This window comes from Rattus norvegicus, chromosome 7 (assembly GCF_036323735.1).
Source record: "Rattus norvegicus strain BN/NHsdMcwi chromosome 7, GRCr8, whole genome shotgun sequence".
Lineage (NCBI taxonomy): Eukaryota > Metazoa > Chordata > Mammalia > Rodentia > Muridae > Rattus > Rattus norvegicus.
The window spans coordinates 124,221,136-124,243,187 of record NC_086025.1 but is presented as its reverse complement, the minus strand read 5'-3'; the positions used below and the strand labels follow the sequence as shown (position 1 = coordinate 124,243,187).

Genomic DNA, 22,052 nt, shown 5'->3' with positions numbered 1-22,052 from the left:
GGATACATTGAGAGAAACTGGTGGTCCATGATGTAATGCAGTGAAACACACTAATTGAGGCTTTAGGTACCTCTAAGCACATTATATAAATTAATGTACTCTATTCATCCCTTGGTATCCAATAGGAATTGTTCCAACACCTTCCCCTCTACCCAGTACAGACACCGAAATCCACCAATGCAGTGCCTTGCATAAAATGGCTCATCTGTTCATATAATGTATGTAATCTCATATTCTCTATATTACCTCCAAATGACTTAGAATATATGGTATGATATATGTGCTCCTTTAAAAGTACTTATTTGTGTACATGTATGTTCACATGTGCTGCATGTAGGGGAAGGTCAGAGGAAAACATCCAGGAGCTGATTCTCCCCTTCCTCCATGGGTTCCAGGATTAAACTCAGGTCACAGAAAGCCGCCTGGCCAACTCCGAAAGGTCTTACTAAATAGCTATACTTCGACTGCTTAGGGAATAGAGGCAAGAAAAACTGTCCATGTGTTCAGTTTACTCTACATAGCTAGCTGAATCTAAAGATAGAGAATATGTGGGTACGGAAAGCCAACTATGTGTGTGTTTAAATCCATGAAACAGTAACGTATATTTAGATAGAGAAAAACTGAGTGTACAACACCAACCTCTTCTTCCACAGCTGACTGGGTAACAGTCTTTCTCCAAAGATCTTCTAAGTTCATTTCTTTCATTGTTAGTGTACTGCTTCTGGCAGGGCCTGTTTGACTGACATGTTTCTATGTAACTTGCACTAAAAGGACGGTTAGGAGAAGCTGCCCGTGGAACTGTAAAATTCCTAGGAATGAACCCATTAGTGGACTGGCTTTCATCAGAAGACACGACATGGGCGTCACTCAGGCAATCATAACCACACTGATTAAAGGTTGCCCTTCTCCCAGGCTGATCTCTGCTTAATAAATTGATCATGTTGTGATTAATGAAAGAGTCGTGATGGTCTGGCAGATGTCTCTGAGTTGGGTGGATCCCATCTTCAAGAAAATGAGAGAATTCTTCTCCACTATTTGCACCAATCTGTGGCACTGATGTTTTCACCACAGCAAAGTCTGGCTGTCTTCGTTCATAAAGAATTCCACACTCGTCACCCATCATCACAGAGATCTGTGATTCAGTCAGGAAATCACCAGTTTCTGAACTTTGGAATAAATGAAAACACATTTAGCAAGAAATGTTTGATCATTTCCATTTACGAACACTAACTTAATGTAAAACTGTGGAGAACGTATTGAACAAAGACGAGCATTTTCCTAAGATGCATTTTGAACTAAACAGTTCAGCAAACAATACTGCTCTAGATGGAAATGTATAATGTATTATTATTTCTAACAATAGGCATGAAAATAACTTATACATGGTTCTATATTTCAATGTGAAATGTAATGCATAGTTTTAGTTATTGTTATATGAACAGAGCATGATACCCAGTAGCCTGTCTTCTACCCGCAGTCTACAAATGACCTAGTGTGCCACTGCATGCCACTGCTGTTTAGCCAAACAGAGAAAGAGTTTTGAAGACTGTGGGAGAGGCTCTATGTAAAAACAGTTTTAAGAAGTTATAAAAACATTATCAATAATATTTCCAGTTTAATAACTGAAATAGTTACAAAGTTCTCTGTGACAAAAAACAAGGGTGCAAATGTTTATTTGAAAGAGGAGGTAACCCAGATGGAACTCATTAGGTGAACGGAATAGCCTGTATGCCCATTCCCGGAGCAAAAATGGAGACTCTGGGTGAAGTCTAACTTGTGTGTAAGAACCAAGGCTGACGGAAATTATTAACAACGAATTTTGTTTCTTGCTAGTGATTATACTTACTTGAGATGGACTATTTCACAGACTGGAATTATAAAGAATCTTTTGGAAAAAAAACACAAGAACCGTTCAACAGTCATTTGACTTTTAATTATGTCTATTTATGTGTGTGTATGGGGGCGGCATGTGCAGCTGAGTGCAGTGTCCTCAGAGCCAACGGTGTCAAGTCCCTTGGCTGGAGTACAGGTGGTTTAGATGTTGGTGCTGGGAACCCAACCAGGCTCTCCTGTAAAAGCAGGATGTGTTCTTAGCTGCTGAGCCCTTTCTTCATCCTTAAAATTTTGATTTCTAATATGATGTTCAACTTACTTAATATTTAAATAGAAATACTATGTTTTAGGAACTAGATCATGGGATATTGAGAGAAACTAGGTTGGGATAAAGAGAGAAAGAATTGTTTATAATTAAATAGAAAATCTATGGTTTTGTCCATAAATGTTCATAGATTCCCTGTGATTTCTCAATAAACATCTAATTAGTGTTTATACTAAAAGATACAGTCCAGTGTAATAATACACACCACTAACGCCGAAAAAATTCCCATCAGTATAAAGGGGAGAATAACCATAGAGCATGTCATAACTTATCAAGCACACTATATAAGGAAATTGTATTTTACACCTGGTTTTCAGCATTGTTACAGAGGAATCAGTAAGAAATGTATAAAACAGAGTCACCACAAAAATCTCAGAAGTGTAATCCTACAGTCAAAGTCTAATCTAACGAACAGAGTGTTCTACTGTAAGAAAACCAGGCCACGGCCTCACTGAACGTCAGGCGTCTCTCTTCAGCAAGCATCTCTGGGAACACGAACGCCCACATCAGAAGACAAAAGCTTTGCTACCATTCCTCACTTCTACAAAACTCAGCTCACGATGGAGCAAAGGTCACAGAGGTGGAATACTCCAAGATATTGGCAACAGCTTTTCTGAAATTGCCACAAAGGCACAGAAAACAAAGTAAACATCGCAAGTGGTTTATAGAGACTAAACAATACAGAGAGTGGGGAGACAACCTACATTTTCCCATTACTAATCTATCAAAACCCCTCCTCCAGGCCAAATTTTCTCCAAAGGAAATGAAATCAGCACAACAGCCATGAAACCGCAGAGCCAAACATATGATAGCCCCATTCGCACCAGCTAAGATGCAGAACCAGTCTATATGCCCATCAACAGACAAATGGCTTAAAAACGCAGCACATAGTCACAGCACACACACACACAGACACACACACACAGACACAGACACACACACACACACACACACACACACACACACAGAATGGAATCCAGTTGGTTATAACAAAATGGTTAAAACTAGAGAACAATATATTAAATGACAGACACGGGACAGGGAACACCCTTTCTCGGATGCACATGCTGTGAGATTATGCTTTGGAAAATTGATGACTAAATGCTGGGGGAGGGGTGTGGGCGTGCTGAGCGGCAGTGGAGAGGCTGAGCCTGACGAGCCTACACAGTCTTCATGTATTGAACTAGCACCCTGAAGTCCTAGTGTGCATGGTAGTTAGTATTTAAAGGGCAAGTCTGACCTAACTAGAGGATATGTCTCATTATGATGTCCCTTCTCTAGATTACTTGCATCCTCAGCTAAAAGTGCCCCTTCAAAGTCACACTGGTGGCTGGGGGTTCAGCGCTCTGAATCTTTCTATTTTACCTACCTGTTTGTTCTCTCATATGACGCTCCAAACTCCGCTGTTTCCCGAGATGAACTGAAAACACTTTGATGTTTATTTAATTTGGAAAATAAGGACTCAGGAAATTGTCCATTACTGAGCTGTAAGAAAAGGGAGAAGACGACAAAGCAATATGAACATTTATAATTTAAATTGTTTACTAAGACTGGCACCTAGGTCAGCGATCTCTATACTAAAAACATTTTGCTCTGTCTAACAGAAAGTAATTTTAATCCTTATTGAAAACCAGATAAATATTCTCCTAACAATATGATCAATGCCAATATTTAAGTAATTGCTAAATTACTAAAATAACAAAGTTTATACTATACTAACATTGCCACTTTTCAAAGTTAAAAACTTCTATAAAACAAAACAAAACCACTCAGCATGCAGGAATCGTGAATGACTAAGTTATATTTCCAGTAGGAAATTAGCATGTCCCGCAGAACCATGTGCATCTCCCACTTGCATCTCATAAGCAAACGGGTCCTTCTACTTTAATTTCTTGATATCAGTATCACTCAGTAAATGTGGGCTCATATGTGAAAACGGTTATGAAAACTAGTAAGGCTGGTGGGGAAGAGGAGTTAGCAGAGGTCAGAGAGAGAGAGAGTACATGGTCAAAACATATTGTGTACACATATGAAATGTCATAACAAAGCCTATTGTTATGTATTATTAGTGAAGAATAATGCAATGATGATACGTCACACAGAAAGCCAAGTGAGAGTCCATTTGTCAATATGGACGAACACACAAACGTAACTTCCTCTACAGCTGGAACTATCCAGGAACAACAGTGAGTACCTGGAGCAGGTTTCAATTGTAATCTCTGAAACAGAGGGAGCAAGGCCATAAAATACAGAAATGCAAAGAAGCAAGGACAGCTAACACTAAGGTCTTAATATTGAAACACCTTTCTGAAAAGCGGGGCCAGTGCCAGATGTGAACACAAAGTCATCTTCCAAGTGGGAAATGAGCACACAAACAAATCAGAGAGAAGGAGGCTGGGGCAGTCACTCAAATCCTTCTCCAAATTCCCAAAGGAGACATAAGTATGTCCTACTGCTTCCCGGTGAAGGGCACCAGCCTTTCCTTGCAGTCTGTTGGTATAGCACCATTTACCTACCTGCAGACAATTACTACCGAATGTGTGGTTAGAGTGTGCAAAGGCAAGATGAATGTTTATGCACACATCATATAATGTTTTATTTTCTACCCTACAAAGTAATTAATGGAATACAGAGTTTTAAGCTCATGTACAAACGAAGTTTGATCTCCAAGAAATAAACAGGTAGACCCTCTCAGTCCTCTTTCCTCAGCCTTTGGTCAGCTAATGCCCGAAACACTCTCCACCTGGGGCCTCCAGTGGCCACACCTGCTAGGGACAGGGGAAGTTGATTTTGAGTCTCCTTCCGGTACCCATTGCACTTTCTCCAGCCTCACTGCCAGCCTTGAAGCACACTACCTTCAGGTGCTTCTCCCACCTCCATTCCCTATCGTTTCTGACAAGCCTTGTGGGGGAACTGAGCCTCCCCACCCCCTTGTAGACCTTCGGTCCTCCCTTCTAGCCCAGCCCCACTCCTCTGTGTCAGCCCCAATACCAAGGAACACTTTCCTACCTCGAACCTCAGCGGCCACACTTGGCAAATGATTCCAGACGGTGATTCGCACCCTCTGCCCTGTCTTCCCTTCTGACCTCTCCCTTCCCACACTCAGTCTTCTAACCACTTACATGCAAATGCCCCTCCTCACCCAGCTTCACTCACTGGAGACTACAACTCTTAGTTCAGATAGGGTCACCCTAGCTCTTTCACTCTTGTCTCTCCAGATTACTGCGACCTACGTTCAGCACCCCTTTACCACCACACCTTCAACTCCTTGGGTTCCCCACCTCTGACAGAATCCTCTCGGTTCTTCCCAAAGCCCCACTTAGCCTCTTCTGCTAGCCCACGTCTATTCCTCTCTGCCATACATAAGCACTCTCTACCAGGCAACCCACAGCTAAGACCCATGCCTAAGATCCACATAGGGCAACGGAAACCAAGGAAGAGAACATCCACACATCCCACTAAAAAACAAAAGCAGAAAACAACACTTAGGGTAAACCCCAGCATCCTAACTCTAGATACCTAGACATCAGGACAAAACAAAACAAACAAACAAACAAACAAAAAATCCAACAAAATTACAGCCAAGACAGTAACAGGTCTCTTCCAGAACCCAGGAAGCTTCCATGGTAGCCCTGAGAAAGGCAATGGAGCTGAAGCACAAGGTAAGGACAATCATGAGTATGCTCAAGGGCCCTAAAGAGGATCTGAATGAATTCCTTAGTGAAGTCTGTGAAGACTCAAACAGTGGACTGGAATAATAAAACAGTTCAAGACATGAAAATAAAAACAGAATCACTAAAGAAAGCCCAAGCTGACATAAAACAGAAAGTGCATATTTTCATTTTTTTGAAAATGCAAAGATGTCAGAGATAAGCTTTATCAACAGAGTACAAGACATGAAAGAGAGAATCTCAGGCAAGGTAGAGGAAATATATATATACACATATATACACATATATATGTGTATATATATATAATTTAAGAAAATGTTAAACCTGAGAAAAAATACAGGTACGAAACATGCAGGAAATATGGGAAGTATAAAAAGACCCAACCTGTGGACAGCAAGAATGGAGGAAGAAGATCCCCAATCAAAGGCAGAGAAAATATTTTCAACAGAATCACAGAAGAAAACTTCCCTAACCTCGAGAAGGAAGGGCTCATCAAGGTACAAGAAGCAGAAAGAACACAGAGTAGGGCCACAGACGGGATTCTTCTCCTTCGGGAGGATTAGGTGTCTCTTTGTTGGATGAGGTGTGTCATCTGGGATGGGCTTTGAGGCCTAGCACATCTCTTTCTGTTTGTGGTCTGTAGATCAGAATGTAAATTCCTCAGCTCCTGCTCCAGAGCCACGCCTTTCTGCTTCGTGTCATGACGATCATGGACTAACTTTCTAAAACTGCAAGCAAGCCTCCAATTAAATGTTCTCTCTTGTAAAAGTTTCCTTGATCATGATGGTTCTTCACAGCAATAGAACAGTGACTAAGTAACCACACTAAGGACCACTGGACAGGTCATACGGAACTATGAACTACTGAAGAAGCTCCTTAGAATTTAGACACATATGAAAGAAATCTAAATGCAGTCACCAAATAATAGGAGAGATGGCCCAACTTTTGCTACCTCGTGAAACTTTCAGTACCAGGAATAGGTTCTAAGTGAGTTCATGGCCAAAGGGGCTCCATGCAAATTCACAAATAACTTGGTACGTCTCCCATGGCTATTGATTGCTCTTCCCAAACTCACAGCTAGGCCCTATTGCTGAACACACTTCCATATTTCATTGAAAATGGGTGATTTGAGGTGCCTAACTACAGCCTTTACTCCTACTGACTGGTGTTCACAGTACTGGAAGGTACCCTGCATGTGTCCAAAGGAGAAAGGAAACCGCCAACCCAGCTACCTGTGATCCTCAATGTTGACCTGCCTTCACAACATTGTGGTATGACAGTGCCACTAAATTTGTGGAAGAAACCAACCAGTACCTGATTAGACTCAAGGCCCACTCCACGAGATGGAACATAATACCTGAAACTGCTTGGATGACCAAGACCCTGAGACCAGATAGGCCATGAGCTAAGGGGAGAACCAAGTACTACTATTCTGCTAAAGAAACATAGCAACAAAGTGATTCCTAATGATAGGACCTAAAGTCTAATCCTTACAGCATTAAAAAGTACTAGGTTCTAAAAATAGCAAGGTTTTCATTTACCACTGTAATAAAATACTTAATTTTCTCTTCTCCAAGAAACAGTAAAATATATTTTAATATATAGTAAAATTGAATTAAGTAATAACTCCCTAATTCTAGAATATATAACAGAGATTTATGGGCTTATAAATTATATGTTCACTATATATTGATTTATAAATAATACATATAGGTAAATATGGCATAAATCTTATATGCCAAGAAGTAGGTTTGAATAGTAAATAGTTTTGCTAATGAGACATATTTATATCACCATTCCCTCCTCATCATCACCATTTAAAATAACACTTAATGATCTTAAGACTATCAACATATCTGCTAGAAAATTATTCTCCTATATGTGCTATGACAGATATATTTCAGGATTTTAAACTTATATCTCTATATTAACTCCAGGGCACAGTGGTTGAGCATTTAAAGAATAACTCTATCCATCTACCTATCATGCATATAAATATATATAAACAGATATCTTCTTTAAAATCATAAAAAGGATGAAGATTTATGTTTAAGAGCCTACTACATATCAAGGAGACAGTATGATGCTGTTAACATGTAGCTTCCCATATCACAGATGCTGAGTCCTCATGGCAGCCCAGCTCCTCATTTCAATGATGATTATTGTCAACTACTGTAAATGCACTAAAAAGCTCAAAATTTACTTCCAGTACTTTTTAAGAGAATTACTTCTAAAATTTTAAAAGAATACTTCAATTATTGGATTCATAATCATTTGAAGTTCAGAGAATTTGTGGTGTAAGGTGAAATATTATCCTTCAATTTATCACTATATTTGGCTAGCATCTTGAAACCTATCTTTGTCAGATTTATGAGGAGCAGAACCCATCATGAAGTCTAGAGGTTCCTCAGAAAACTGGACATAGCACTACCTGAGGATCCAGCTATATAACTCCAGGGCATATACCCAAAAAAATGCTCCAACATACAACAACGACACACATGCTCCACAGTTCATAGCAGCCTTATTTATAATAGCCAGAAGCTGGAAAGAACCCAGATGCCCTTCAACAGAGGGATGGATACAGAAAATGTGGTACATCTACACAATGGAATATTACTCAGCTATCAAAAACAATGACTTTATGAAATTCATAGGCAAATGGATGGAACTAGAAAATATCATCCTGAGGTAACCCAATCACAGAAAAACACACATGGTATGCACTCTCTGATAAGTGGATATTAGCCTAAAAGATCGGATTACCCAAGATACAATCCACAGACCACATGAAGCTCAAGAAGAAGAATGACCAAAGTGTGGATGCTTCATTCCTTCTTAGAAGAGGGAACAAAAATATTCATAGGAGGAAATATAGAGACAAAGTTTGGAGCAGAGACTGAAGGAAAGGCCATTCAGAGCCTGCCCCACCTGGGGATCCAGCCCATATACATACAGCCACCAAACCCAGACAACATTGGTGATGCCAAGAAGTGCATGCTGACAGGAGTCTGATAATAGCTGTCTCCTGAGAGGCTCTGCCAGAGTGTGACAAATACAGAGGCGAATGCTAGCAGCCAACCACTAAACTGAGAACTAGGTCCCCATTGAAGGAGTTAGAGAAAGGATTGAAAGAGTTGAAGGAGCTTGCAACCCCATATGTACAACAATGCCAACCAACCAGAGCTCCCAGGGACTAAACCACTACCCAAAGACTATACATGGACTGACCCAGGGCTCCATCTGCACATGTAGCAGAGGATGGCCTTGTTGAGCACCAAGTATAGGGGAATGTCAGGGTGAGGAGGCGGGAAGGGGTGGGTGGTTGGTTGGGGGAACACCCTCATAGAAGAAGGGGAGGGGGGATAGACTAGGGCGTATATGGAGGGGAAACCGGGAAAGGGGATAACATTTGAAATGTAAATAAAAAAATACCTGGAACAAAGAAAAAGAAAACATGACCTGAGAGATACAATGGCCCCAGGGTACCTGCCCAGTGTGGGGGTTTTCATATGCAAATTGCCGAGGGCTTGGAGCTATTGGGGTGGAACGTTGGCTCAGAATATGTCTGTTGGTGGGTAATTCTTCTGGAAAAGACGATGGAATATAACTGCAGTTTTCTGTCTCATTGAGCATTCTGTATGAGTTCATGTCATGTGATGACTATAGGAAAAGAAAAATTAAGATCACTAAAAGTACAGAAACTAGAAGTCAACATAATACAACTAAAATGAGTAGGAAAGAGTGTGGTTATTACTAAAGAGGACGTCCTGAGGAAAGGCAAACCATTAGCAATTCATGGAGGCCCTTAAGATCCTAAGCTTAGCCACTGAGATCCTGAGCTTAGTCACTGGGATTCTGCTTAAGAACTCTGCTTTTCCATACAGCCTTCCTCCCTCAAGTTCCTTTTCTGAATGTCACCTTCTAATGACATAAGATCTTAGAAAGTAGATGACAGGATTGCCATGGTATTTTATTATTTCCTTCAGCTTCCACAGCCTTTCTGATCTAACTAACATAAGGCTGATGACTCAAGCATATGTAAGAATAATTAATATGGCATTGGACATTAATGAGAATTTCAAGCTTTAATAAACCTGTGCATTTTCTAATTCATTATGATTTTATGTGCAAAAATAATTGCTGTACTTTGGAAATCATCTTGTCATAAATATGAGTTCCTAACATTTAATATAAATAATCTTTTCATTACATTTGACAAGATGAAGTGATCAGTGATCCTGTGAACCTAATAAAAGGCTCCCTTAGCAGGCGCTGTGAGGATGATCTGTTAATAAACTTGTTATGCAAGCATAAAGACCAAGTCTGACTCCCGACACCACATGAAGGAGCCAGGTGTGGCAGTGCACACTTGGAATCCCAGAGATGGGGAGGCAGAAGAACAGGGTGATTCTGGAACTCACTGGTTTCAGTCAGTGTGACCAAATCAGCCAGCTCTAGGTGCAGAGACAGACCCTGTCTCAAAATTCAAGTTGGAGAGTGAATGACCTATGGCCTCTCGGTGCAAACACACATATTCTTCTACTTACTCAATTCCATGGACACTCACAAACACAGATAGGTAGGTAGGTAGGTAGGTAGGTAGGTAGGTAGGTAGGTAGGTAGGTAGGTGGGTGGGTGGGTGGGTGGGTGGGTGGGTGGGTGGATGGATGGATGGATGGATGGATGGATGGATGGATAGATGGATGGATGGACAGACAGATGGACAGATGATGAATAGATGGATAGATGATGGATAGATGGATAGATGATGGATAGATGGATAGATGATGGATGGATGGAGGGATGGATAGATGGATGGATGGATACCCCTTCTATAACAAGAAGAATCAAATGTTAAACATGCATGGCCACATTACATCACCAAGGTGGCTACATAATCAGAGTATTTCGTAGGAGTAAATTTCCTACATTGGAAAACTGAAAGGACCCATTTAGAAACTATAAAATTAAAGGATATTTAATTTTACCTAGTATTTTAAAAGTTAGATCATCTAAAAATGGAACAGTTGTTAAAGCAATTTACAGTTATCTTTAAAACTCACTTGAACCGGGCCAGTTTCTTCCTTGCTATAGAATCTTTGATAGGGTACACTAAAGAAAACAAAAATTTAAAGTAAAAAATACAAATAGCAATAAAATGTATCTTATGCATATTAAAAGTCCACAATCTCTACATAAGCACTCAATATTGAAAACTCTGGAAACTTATTCCAGGGCCATAATAGTACTAAGTTTTGAAAAAACATGTTAACCTAGGACAGGCATTTTCCGAGCACATGCACAGAGCAATGGTGAGCTTCCTAATAGTTCTGTGACACCACTGGACACACAAGAACTAGAGCTGGAAGGTGATGTCACTCTCATTTCCCAGCAAATGAGAAAGTTGACCATGTTCTGTCAGCTAAACACTGTTCCAGCTAATACTTACCTGTTCTCCACATCATCAATGCACAGTTTAGAAGGTACACAGTGAGGTGACATTGGAAGTTCTAAATTATGCTTTCTTAGAGGGATTTTCAAATCTCTATTCATATTCACATGAGTTGGTCTTTTCATGGTTTCTATAAAGAAAAATGTTAAATAATAATTTTAAAATAGAGGTTTTTAAATCATTGTTTGCTATCTCATTCTTCAATCAATGATACATTAATGTTCTTCCAAGACATGTTCTATGTTCTATGTATGCTATTACAGGAGCAGATTGCTAACAACTATTAATGAAATTAAATTTTTTTTCCTGCTTCAATTAAGGGGCTCTACTAATTCATGCTAATCTTTTCTTTCCCGGTTACTAAACTATATCAGATACTGTGTTATATACTCTCATACGTTTTCTATTTTAGCACTTTGCACACTTTATTACATTTGATTAGCATTATCTCCCTCAACAGACTTTAAACTTTAGAGCAGTAATTCTCAATCCCTTTGGAGCTCAAATGACCCTTTCACAGGGGTCACTTAAGACCACTGGAAAACACAGATATTTACATTACAACTCATAACAGTATAAAAATAAAGTTATGAAGTAGCAGTGAAAATAATATTATGGTTGGGGGACACTAAAACATGACAAAATGCTGTACTAAATTGCAGCCTTAGGGGTCACAGCATTAAGAAGGCTAAGAACCAGTGCTTTAAAGGAAGGAGCCTTATATATTTTGATGCAAGTGAGATCTAGGAGGAATATTCCTTTTCTGCACAACCACCTCTCTTTGGACCAACATCTGGTGCAGAGGTAGCCATCTGAGCAGATAAATGAGTCACAGACTTGTCCCTCTGGCTCAGTGCAGCTGTCTAACTGCTGCAGTCCAGCAGTGCCAGGGGCAACTTCTGGTGGAACTGAAAAATTTGGAAGGAGAGAAAGGATCCGTATGGGTCAACTGAGCATGAAAACTACTGGTTCTTAGGACCAGGTTTTAATCATTCATGATGAAGAAAAATTGAAAGATGAGGTTTCCCACTTGCCAGAGAAATAATTTTACTGGGTCCAAGTTCCTAGTCAAGGTGTCTCTGAGACACAGTGTACTACTGCCCTGTCTTTGGAATGTCTGCCATGAGCTGCCACCAAGTCATGAGTAATGACGTCTTGCTTTCTCTTTGATACCCGTGTGCGTAGTATGTATAACTGTTCTCAGTAAGCACAGGTTGAATGGGTGTCAGCCCAGGAAGGAGGTGACACAGCCTGTGACACATTCCAAATGTGCTACCTTGGCATTTGAGGAAGCTGAAGAAAGAGGAAGAGCAAGCTTGCCTGTCCTTCTTCTCACAGGAGGTCATTTCTGTGACCTGTTCATAAGAGGCAATAGACGCTTCCTATGAGAGGTGCCCCTTGTAGACCTGAAGGACAAAGTCTTTGTTTGTCCGGGATGCAGTGCTGGGACTGAGCCTAAGACTGTCTAAGATGCACCGTGGTCAGTATCCACTCTGAACACTCAGGACCTCAGAGGAGACCTCGACAGACCCGGATGAGCTCACCTTTGAGTCCACTTGAGTCACCCTCTTTGATTCTGTCATGATTCTCGACAGATATTCATGGTTTTTTCACACTTAGCACTAAAAAAGACACGGGTTTAACCATTTCTTTGGACATTCATTTCCTAATGAAGGTTCTGATGCTACAGAAAACGTATTAAATAAATGTCTTTCTTTCATTATTGAGGCCTCAACCATGACTCTAGCGATAGACAAGGAATATGAAAATAAGTTTATCAGTAAAGTAAAATGTTTTATACTAAAAAGATGGATAATATATTTACTCCTTCTGAAACATCATTAAGTACTTATCCATGGAGAGAAGAAATGTGTGAAAGTAAATGGGGAGATACTAATATACTGATGAACTTTGACCTTTCCCAAAAAACTGTCCTCTTTAAAGATTAGTTTTAATTTTGTGTATGAATGTCTTCCTGCACAGATGCGTGTGTACCATGTTCATGCCTGGAGTCTGTGGAGTCCAGAAGAGGGGGTTAGACCTCCTGAACCTGGAGTCAGACACTTGTGAGCGATCAAGTGGGTGCTGGGGACCAGCATGAGTCTGCTGCAGGAGCAGACAGTGCTTTAGCCCCGAGCAACTCCTCTGCCCCAAACTGTTTCGGTTTTTATACTCTTATTTTTACAGTTTTTATAACATGGAAAATAATCCAAGATTCCTTTAAAGAGAAAAATGATTTGTTTCAGTGGAAAAGTCAAACTTTCTGACAAAAAAAGCTTTATTTTGAAGTTCAAGACTCTTACAGCTAATATCCCGGAAATGCATAAGACATTCAGGTTGCAAAGACAGGAGAAGTCACTAAGAGAAAAACCTTTTAATTATTTCTTCTGTACAAATTTCCCAAGTAGTACGAGATAATGACACATTTATTATTTTCTTCTTTCAAGCTAAACTTTGGTGACCATTTGCCTAGAACTAATATCATATTTAAAATAACTCCCTGATAAATTAACAATATCAAACAAGTTAATTTTATACAATGAACGTCCCCGGGCACACGTACACACACACACATACACACATACACACACACACATACCACACACACACATCACACACACACACACACCACACACACACACACCACACACACACCACATACACACACACACACACACACACACACACACACACACACACACACACACACACACAGCCTAAAAATAAAGTGGATAAAACAAGAAAAGATCTTAATTCAAATACTGGTTGAGTGTATAATTTTAAAAGGCAACAAAGGTTTAAAATAGATTTTCCATATGTTTGAGTTCTGAAATGTCTACCCAATTAGACAGGTAGACATTTTTATAAATTACCACATCGAGATTAAAACAAATGCTTTTGAAAGACTTACCCGATATTTCCTTCTTGGAAGATATCTGATTTACCATATACAGATTCAGGAGGTCTAAACTGACAGAAGGATTCTTGACAGGTGAGAAAACACCTAGTAATTTCATTTTTGATTTTAACTTATTTCTTTCAAAGTATTCCTAGAATAATTAAGAATTTAAAGTATTAATTTCACAACCATACAATTCGAGGCAAAGCACAAACAGGAAACGCCCTGAGGCTACTGTATCACCAACTGCATGTTAGCACACTTCAGACACCACATCCCCGTTTACATGGGAAGCAAAATCAGTTATGACAGCTTGTAGCTTGCCTAAAGACTTTAAATCTGGTAGGCAAAACATTTTTCTATAATAAATAACATACTGCCCTTTATTTGAAAAAAAAAAAAAACCTCAAAGACATAGCAAAGTACCACTGAAAATTCAAGAGGGGCAGCCACCAAACCCAGTCACTAGTGCTGATGCCAAGAAGAGCTTGCTGACAGGAGCCAAACATGGGTGTCTCCTGAGAGGTTCTGCCAGAGCCCTACTAAGACAGATGAGGATGCTTGCAGTTAACCATTGGACTAAACAAGGGGACCCCAATGGAGGAGTTAGAGAAAAGACTGAAGGAGCTGAAGGGGTTTGCAACCCTATAGGAAGAACAATATCAGCCAACCAGACCCCACCAGAGCTCCCAGGGACTAAACCACCAACCACTGAGAACACGTGGAGGGACCCATGACTCCAGTCACAGATGTAGCAGAGGATGTCATTGTCCAGCATCAATAGGAGGAAAAGCCCTTGGTCCTGTGAAGGCTTGTTTCCCAATGTAGGGCAATGCCAGGGCAGTGAGGTGGGAAGGGGAGTATCCTCATAGAAGCAGGGGGAAGGGGGAAGGGAGAGAGAGGAAAAGGGGTACCATTTGAAATGTAAATACATAAAATATCCAAGAAAAATAATACTTAAAAAAAGATCAAGAGGGGACAGTGACACCTTCCCAAAACTTAAAAAAATTAGATGAACACAGTAAAACCAGTAAGACATGTGAAAAATATCAAGCAAAACTGTAAATATCCCATTAAACATAATGAACCAAACATAAAAAACAAACACACTTCATTTGAATGATCTATAATTCTACATTAGATTAAAGTATCTTCGAAAATGTCACCCCATGAGCAGTTCAATAATAAACTAACAGACTCTGTAGGATGAAAACATTTTTCCTTCTTGAAAGGAAAAGTCTGTTAGGTCTCATAATTGGTGCTGCTTAGAACTGAGATGTTATCTCTGAAGGCTGACAGCACAAGCTGGTGTGGCAGGAGATGGTATATACACTAGGGGGTGGAGGGTGGGCAAGGGGAGAGCAGGAGTACAGAGAAGTTTCTCAGAGACTGCTTCTAAAACAGATGGATGAGTCTGTGTCAGCCTCAGCATAACAATGTCCGTGTGCAGGAGAAAAGGAGGGTGGAGAACAGAACAGACGGAAAAGGAAGTGAGCCCCTCTACTTCCAGGAACACTGACTAACAGGTTTGCTTCTCCCTTTAGCTGCCACGCTGCTTCCTAATTTCTGGCCACTAAAAAGTCAAAGTGTGTGACTAAAAAGATCAGGCTCAGTTTTTCTGAGAAAGTCTGGCTTGATAGAATCCACTAGAAAACAATCTAAAGAGAGGCAGAAATCTTCCAGGAAATAAATTTCAACTTGCAAATGAGCATTAAAATGAAGAGAGAGATAGAAGCCTACAGAGCAGGCCAGGAAGCCATGGAGGAGTTTCGAGCTGAGGAGACTGGCTAGCTCTGTAGAAGATGAAGACGAGTTAAAGCTGCGTCTGACTGAGAATGCTAGGCAGGAACAAGACTGTACAGGACAGCAAACTGGGAAAAGAACAGAAGGTGAAGTGTCCTTGAGACTGAAGAGCTCTCACAGGAAAAGGAAGATCCACACAGGGCAACTCTCCATGCTTTCACGGTGACCACCCCTTGCCTCGCACTCTGTCTTTCTGAGCATATTCTGGGTCCCCTCCTTCTGGCCCTCTCTGTATTTCAGAATCTGCAGCATTCGAATCTCAGTGCTTACACTCTTCTGTAAGATGCTTATTTTGCTCAGGGTTACAGACCTAAAAGTGACCCACGCCAACTGCACGCAGTCGATGCACTCTCTCTGCTGAGGCACTTGTGTCTTTCATTTAAGGCTCATGCTACCAACGTACTAGTGGAAATTTTGGGGTTCCTCTTGCATACGCTCCCTCTCATTCATTCTCTCTCATTTTATTCATAGCAATGACCTAGTTATTTAAGTATATTCTCCAAGTATAAATGTTCAAAGGAATAAGGAAAAATGAAGTTATCTTCAGTCGTATTTAAATTAGTGCTTTTTTGAGACAGGGTTTTGCTGCGGAGGTCTGAACGGCTAGAACTCACTGTGTAGCCCAGGCTGGGCTTGAACAGACATCAACCTCCCTGTGCTTGCTACAAATACAGAAGGTGCCCTATACCTGGGTGTGCAGTGGATTTACTAATACTAAAGAGTGGCTCAGCAGTTTAATGTTGTGTTTGCTATTAGAGGGCTAACATCACTCAGATTATAATACCCTTACCTTCTGCTTTCTTCTTTCTTGTTTTATCAGAACCCTGGTCCTAAAAACATAAGCAGGATAAAACATACAGTTATTAAAGAAAAGACCATTTCTAAGATGATTGCCATTTCGATTGAAAACCTAAAAGTAAATTCTAAATTTACTTATCAATGTAATATTTTCTACAAATAAGAAAATATTTTTAAAAATCTCTGGAGTGTAATATTTCACATAAATGTCTTAGGAAGTCCAAACTGCAATAAAAACTATTACAATAATTAATAAAAGGCACAATAAATCTGAGATTTAAAATAAGGAATGCATTAGAAATGCCATATTACTGAACCCTTCCCATCAGATAACAATCTTGGTCAACAGCTCCATTTACTCTGAATTTCTTTAACGTTTCAACATTCTGCTGATATCCCTTGGGACATCACCAAGACAAAGGACATGGTTATTTCAGGCTTGAAGGAACTCTGGAGGGTACTGACAGAGCAACTCCACCTGTATTAATGCACCAGTTATCCCAGTACTGGGTATTATGACACACACTGCGAGCCCAGTAGTTGGGATCCTGAGGCAGGAAGACCATGAGTCTGGGGTCACCTTGTCCTGCAGAGTTGCTCTGTATGGTGAGCACCATGGTGGGAACATGGCTCTGACCACAGCTTTAGCTCACCAGTAGCGCACCTGCCTACACCCACACAGCCCTGCCTGTGACGCTCAGCTCTTAGAAAGGCAGAAGGAAGGAAGGAAATGCCTACTCTAAGTTAGTGTGGGTCGCTATAAAAACATACCACAACTGTGTAGCTGATACTGAGACGCACAAACCTACTCCCCACGGTGTGCTGCTTTGAAATGATAAGACTGAAGAAATCAATCCTCAAAAGCAAAGTCTTCCCTCAGACCTTCTCCTCATTACCTTCCTATTTCTGCCATTTCTCCACACAGCACATCACAGAGACTGCAATTATTCTCCTCATCACAGACCACAGAAACTAGAACCTGCTTCTATATGGTCAGCCATATGTCTAGAAATATAATAGATTTTAATGTAAGAGCTGGCTATCAGAGAAATGTTCTGATCTCTGTTGTTTGATATAGATTGCAGAGTACACGTTCAATTTAGAGGCAGTCTTTTCTCATACCAGACAGGAAAGAATGCTACAAGGAGAGTCCATAGAAGAATCTCAAATAACAGGTCTTATGGTTTCTATCCTCTATTGTTATTAAGCCACACTTTTTGTGTCTAATCATTCTTCTTCACGGGTGCCAATGAATGGTTTTCTCTGGGTTTGGGGTCTTCAGTACTGAAGTTTATTGAGTCACATGAAACTGAGTAAAATGAACATGTTACACTTCTCTCTTCGCAATCTGGCTTTAGATACAGGGCTGTCAGCCCCGATCTTTATGATGAACAGGAAAGATAATGTACTTTTCTACCTAAACTCAAACAAGAGAAATCCTCTCAGTTCTGGCAGCTGTGCAGACACACACCTAACAAATGCCCACTTTCTGCTTCACAGATGAGTGCTCTAAACTCTGTTCACACAGCAAAGGGACGGGCTGTCTTTTTGTAAAGACAAGAATCCTAACAATGAAGGTTCTGCTCTTATGATTTTTACCTCATCCCTCATGTCCAAACCTTCCCATGCCACCACTGTGGGGGTTATCCTAGCCTTGGAGGGTGTCAGATATTGACTGGTAAAGATATTGATTGGTAAAGAATGGGGTCCTGTAACCTGGGATGGAGGTGTGTGGGAGGACTCTGTTTGAGGCTGAGAGCTTTGAACCCAGGGATTCTCAAGAGTTTATTAGAGAATTGGTGTCTCCATCCTTAGCAGAAAGGTGCACTCCCAAGCCCACTCCTTGAAATGTTGCCTTTTCTGTCTTTGACTAGAGAAAATAATCCTTCATCGTCTGAAAAAGCAGAAGTGACTTTCCCTGAAGGAAATGCCAGGCAAGACAATACTGGAGTCCATCCGAGCCCACCACTTGCTTCCTTTTACACTATAACCAGATACAGGCTCAGCAGCTCAGCAGGGGAGGCAGAAAGTGCAGTCCATGAGGCGCACCACACTAGTAAAGATCTTAAGGAGTTTGCTAGTTCATTCAAGCACAGGCCTGGGAAATGTGTCTGGGGTGGGTTTTAAGGGTGTGGAATAACGGGGAGGGAACATAAAACTGGACCAGGCTCAGTTGTTCATATCAGCGCACTGAGTGGGTAGTTTTAATACGGAAGCGCACACATTTTAAAAGGCGTCAACGTTTGTTTAATGGTTGGCTGAAGAATTTGTCAAAAGATGGCATATTGAAAAGGAGTTGGAGATGCCAGATATCCTTGGCTTAGTGTTGTTGACGGGATTTTAAAGCTCGGGAAATTGCAATGTTAGCGTGGGTGGGTCCACTCTGAGGTCTATGCTCCACAATGTAGAGGCTCAGAAGACATGCCCTTCACTAATCCTGTAAACCCAAAATGGCGACCGTGCTGCAAGACCACTTGAAGGGCTTTACTTCACACCCTCCTGCTTGCAGAGCTCAGTGAGACCCTGCTGCTCTCAGATGAACTCAGTGCAGTTGGTTTAATACGGCTCTGAGGTGGCAGAGGCCAGGTGACGGCAGGGAAGGTGATTACAGGCAACATAGGAAGGGCAGTGTCGGCATCGGCCTGACCTGTGATGGAGGCAAAGTGAATTCTGTGGTGGCAGGATCCATATGGACCTTTGGTAATGGCTCGGCCATCATGGTGTTTCCACATATGGAATATATAAAGATCCCACTGCATTCCTGTTTGATCTATAAAAGCAGAGAATTTTTCAAACAAAATAGAGACCCCACTATGTTGTGGTAAAAGGAAATTTTGCTCTGTGAACCAATTTCCAGACTTGAACCAACTTAAAGATCCAGAACCCCTTGGATGAAGGGATGGACAGGTTCCACTGAGACAGGAGCTTGATAAAATATTTGCGATTTTTGTTAGTCTTTCTCTGTCTTCCCTAGAAAGACCCAAGGCCTTTTACAAAGATAGGGTAGAAAGGGATAAAAACCAGACTTTCAGGGTCTATTGGTTCAGAACCGACAACAACTCTAGTAGACCCCAAGAAGCACTGCCTCCCAGCCCAGCCCCAGTTGAAGGAGGGGCTTATGAAGGTCAGGCAATGGCGTTTTGTATGATCAACTCACAGTGGGTCCAGGGGTTCCCAAATTAATCCGTTAGTTATTTCCCCAGTTGCAGAATGTGTAATTGGGATAGACAGACTTAGAAGTTGGCAGGATTCTCACATTGGTTCCCTGACCTACGGAATGAGGGCTATTACGGTTGGAAAAAGTCAAATGGAAGCCCCGGGTGCTTCCTCTGTCAAGGAAAATGGCAAGTCAAAGGCACTGCCACAGCCCAGGAAGGACTGCAGGAGTCACTGCAGCTGTCGCGGTGTGGCGCTCCGCACCACTCTCCCATCTGGCCAGTGTGGAGGACGGGTGGATGGGTGGATGGGTGGATGGGTCCTGGAGAATGACAGTCGCCTCGCAAAAACGTATCAAGTACTGACCCCCACAGCAGGCTGCATCAGGCGCAGTGCCCTCACTCGAGCAGATCAACACATCTCGTACGTGGGATGCAGCCATTGAGCTAACAAATGCTGTCCATAAAGACCACCAGAGGCAACTGCTCAGTGGCAAGGCCGCTGTCTATCTTCACAGCCTTACTTCAAGGATCTAGTAACCCTACAGTGCTCCCTGCCCCATGTCACGAGTTAGTTTGAAGATATCTTGAGAGTCTATCTCTTCCCCAAAATTTCCCATTGGTCCACTAGACTGACAAGATTACTAGACTGCTAAGATTGTGCTGATTAGACCAAGCGAACAGAAGGCAGTAATCACTTTGGACTTGTCAGTAACACATATGCACATCAGAGATAAAAATAAACACAACCGGGCTGGAGAGATGGCTCAGTGGTTAAGAGCACCCGGCTGCATGAGTTCAATTCCCAGCAACCACATGGTGGCTCACAACCATCTGTAAAGAGATCTGATGCCCTCTTCTGGTGTATCTGAAGACAGCTACAGTGTACTTATATATAATAAATGAATAAATAAAAAAAATTAAAAAAAAAAAAAGAAAATAAACACAACCAAACTTCAAGGACCCTCTACCTCAGTAAAACCCTTAGGCATCCAGTAGTGTGGGACATGCAGAGATATTCTTTCTAAAATAAATAATAAGTCATTGTATCTGGCCCCTCCCGCCACCAAGAAAGAAGCACGTTTAGTGGGTCTATTTGGATTCTGGAGACAGCACACTCCTCATTTGGGTGTGTTACTCTGGTCAGTATACCACGTGACTCGGAAACTGCTAGCTTTGAATGGGCCTGGAACGAAGGCTCTTCAGTAGTCCCAGGCTCCTGTGCAGGCTGCTCTATCAGGCTACTCAGATGACCCCGAGATCTAAGAGCACTTGAAGCAGTAGAAGCAGACTGGAATGCTATCTGAAGCCACTGGCAACCCTTAGAGGAGAAGCACAGAAGAAACGTTTGGAGGTTTTGGATCAAAGCTCTACAGTCATATGCAGACAAATATTGTCCCTTTAAAAGACAGCCCTTCATCAGCCTTTGGGCCTTAGTTGAAACTGACCATTTGACAATGGGCCACCAAGTTAACACACAACCTGAGCTGTCCATCTTGAGCAGGGTATTCGACCCACCAAGACACAAATAGGATGTGCACAGAAGCAGCCCATTATCAGACAGAAGCAGTGTCTACGTGAGCCTGCCTTAGCAGGTCCTGAAGGCACAAGCAAGCAACATGGAGCTCCTCAAATGCCTATGGTTTCTACTCGTGATCTACTGTCTTCTGTTCCCAAGCTTGATCTCTAGCCTCAGGGGGCAGGCTTCATGACTGGGGAAGGGAAGCCTAGGGCCCGATTTATTGATGGTTCTGCACATTATGCAGGCGTCACCCAGAAATGGACAGCTACAGCCCTGCTCTGGGATAATCCTGAAAGAGACTGGGGAAGTAAATCTTCACATCTTCAGAGTGGGCAGAACTTTGGTCAGTGTACATGGTCTTACATTTTATTTGAAAGAAAAATGGTCAGATGTTTTTTGCTGATTCATGAGCTGTAACAAATAGTTTAGCTTGATTGTCAGCATAACTGGACAATTGCTAAGAAAGACATCTGGGGAAGAATCCTGTGGACAGATCCCTGCAGATGGGTGAAGGATGCGAAGATACTGTGACTCATATAAATGCTCGTCAGCAGCAGAGAAGTTCAATAACTAAGTAGACAGGATGACCCA

General features: G+C 41.4%; 1 protein-coding gene across 2 annotated transcripts in view; it reads right to left on the bottom strand.

Annotated features, from left to right (window-relative positions):
* The window catches only part of Redic1 (regulator of DNA class I crossover intermediates 1), a 67,512-nt gene that overhangs the window by 22,358 nt on the left and 23,102 nt on the right, over positions 1-22,052 (bottom strand). Inside the window, exons 2-8 of one of the 2 annotated variants that reach the window (XM_006242269.5) lie at positions 16,777-16,816; positions 14,196-14,334; positions 11,282-11,414; positions 10,896-10,944; positions 9,319-9,492; positions 3,528-3,643; positions 640-1,166 (exon numbers count right to left, since the gene is read on the bottom strand). In XM_006242269.5, coding sequence (XP_006242331.1) covers positions 640-1,166; positions 3,528-3,643; positions 9,319-9,492; positions 10,896-10,944; positions 11,282-11,414; positions 14,196-14,334; positions 16,777-16,816 — 1,178 coding nt within the window. The remainder of the gene's footprint in view (positions 1-639; positions 1,167-3,527; positions 3,644-9,318; positions 9,493-10,895; positions 10,945-11,281; positions 11,415-14,195; positions 14,335-16,776; positions 16,817-22,052) is intronic. The other variant, XM_039080329.2, reaches the window with a different exon arrangement.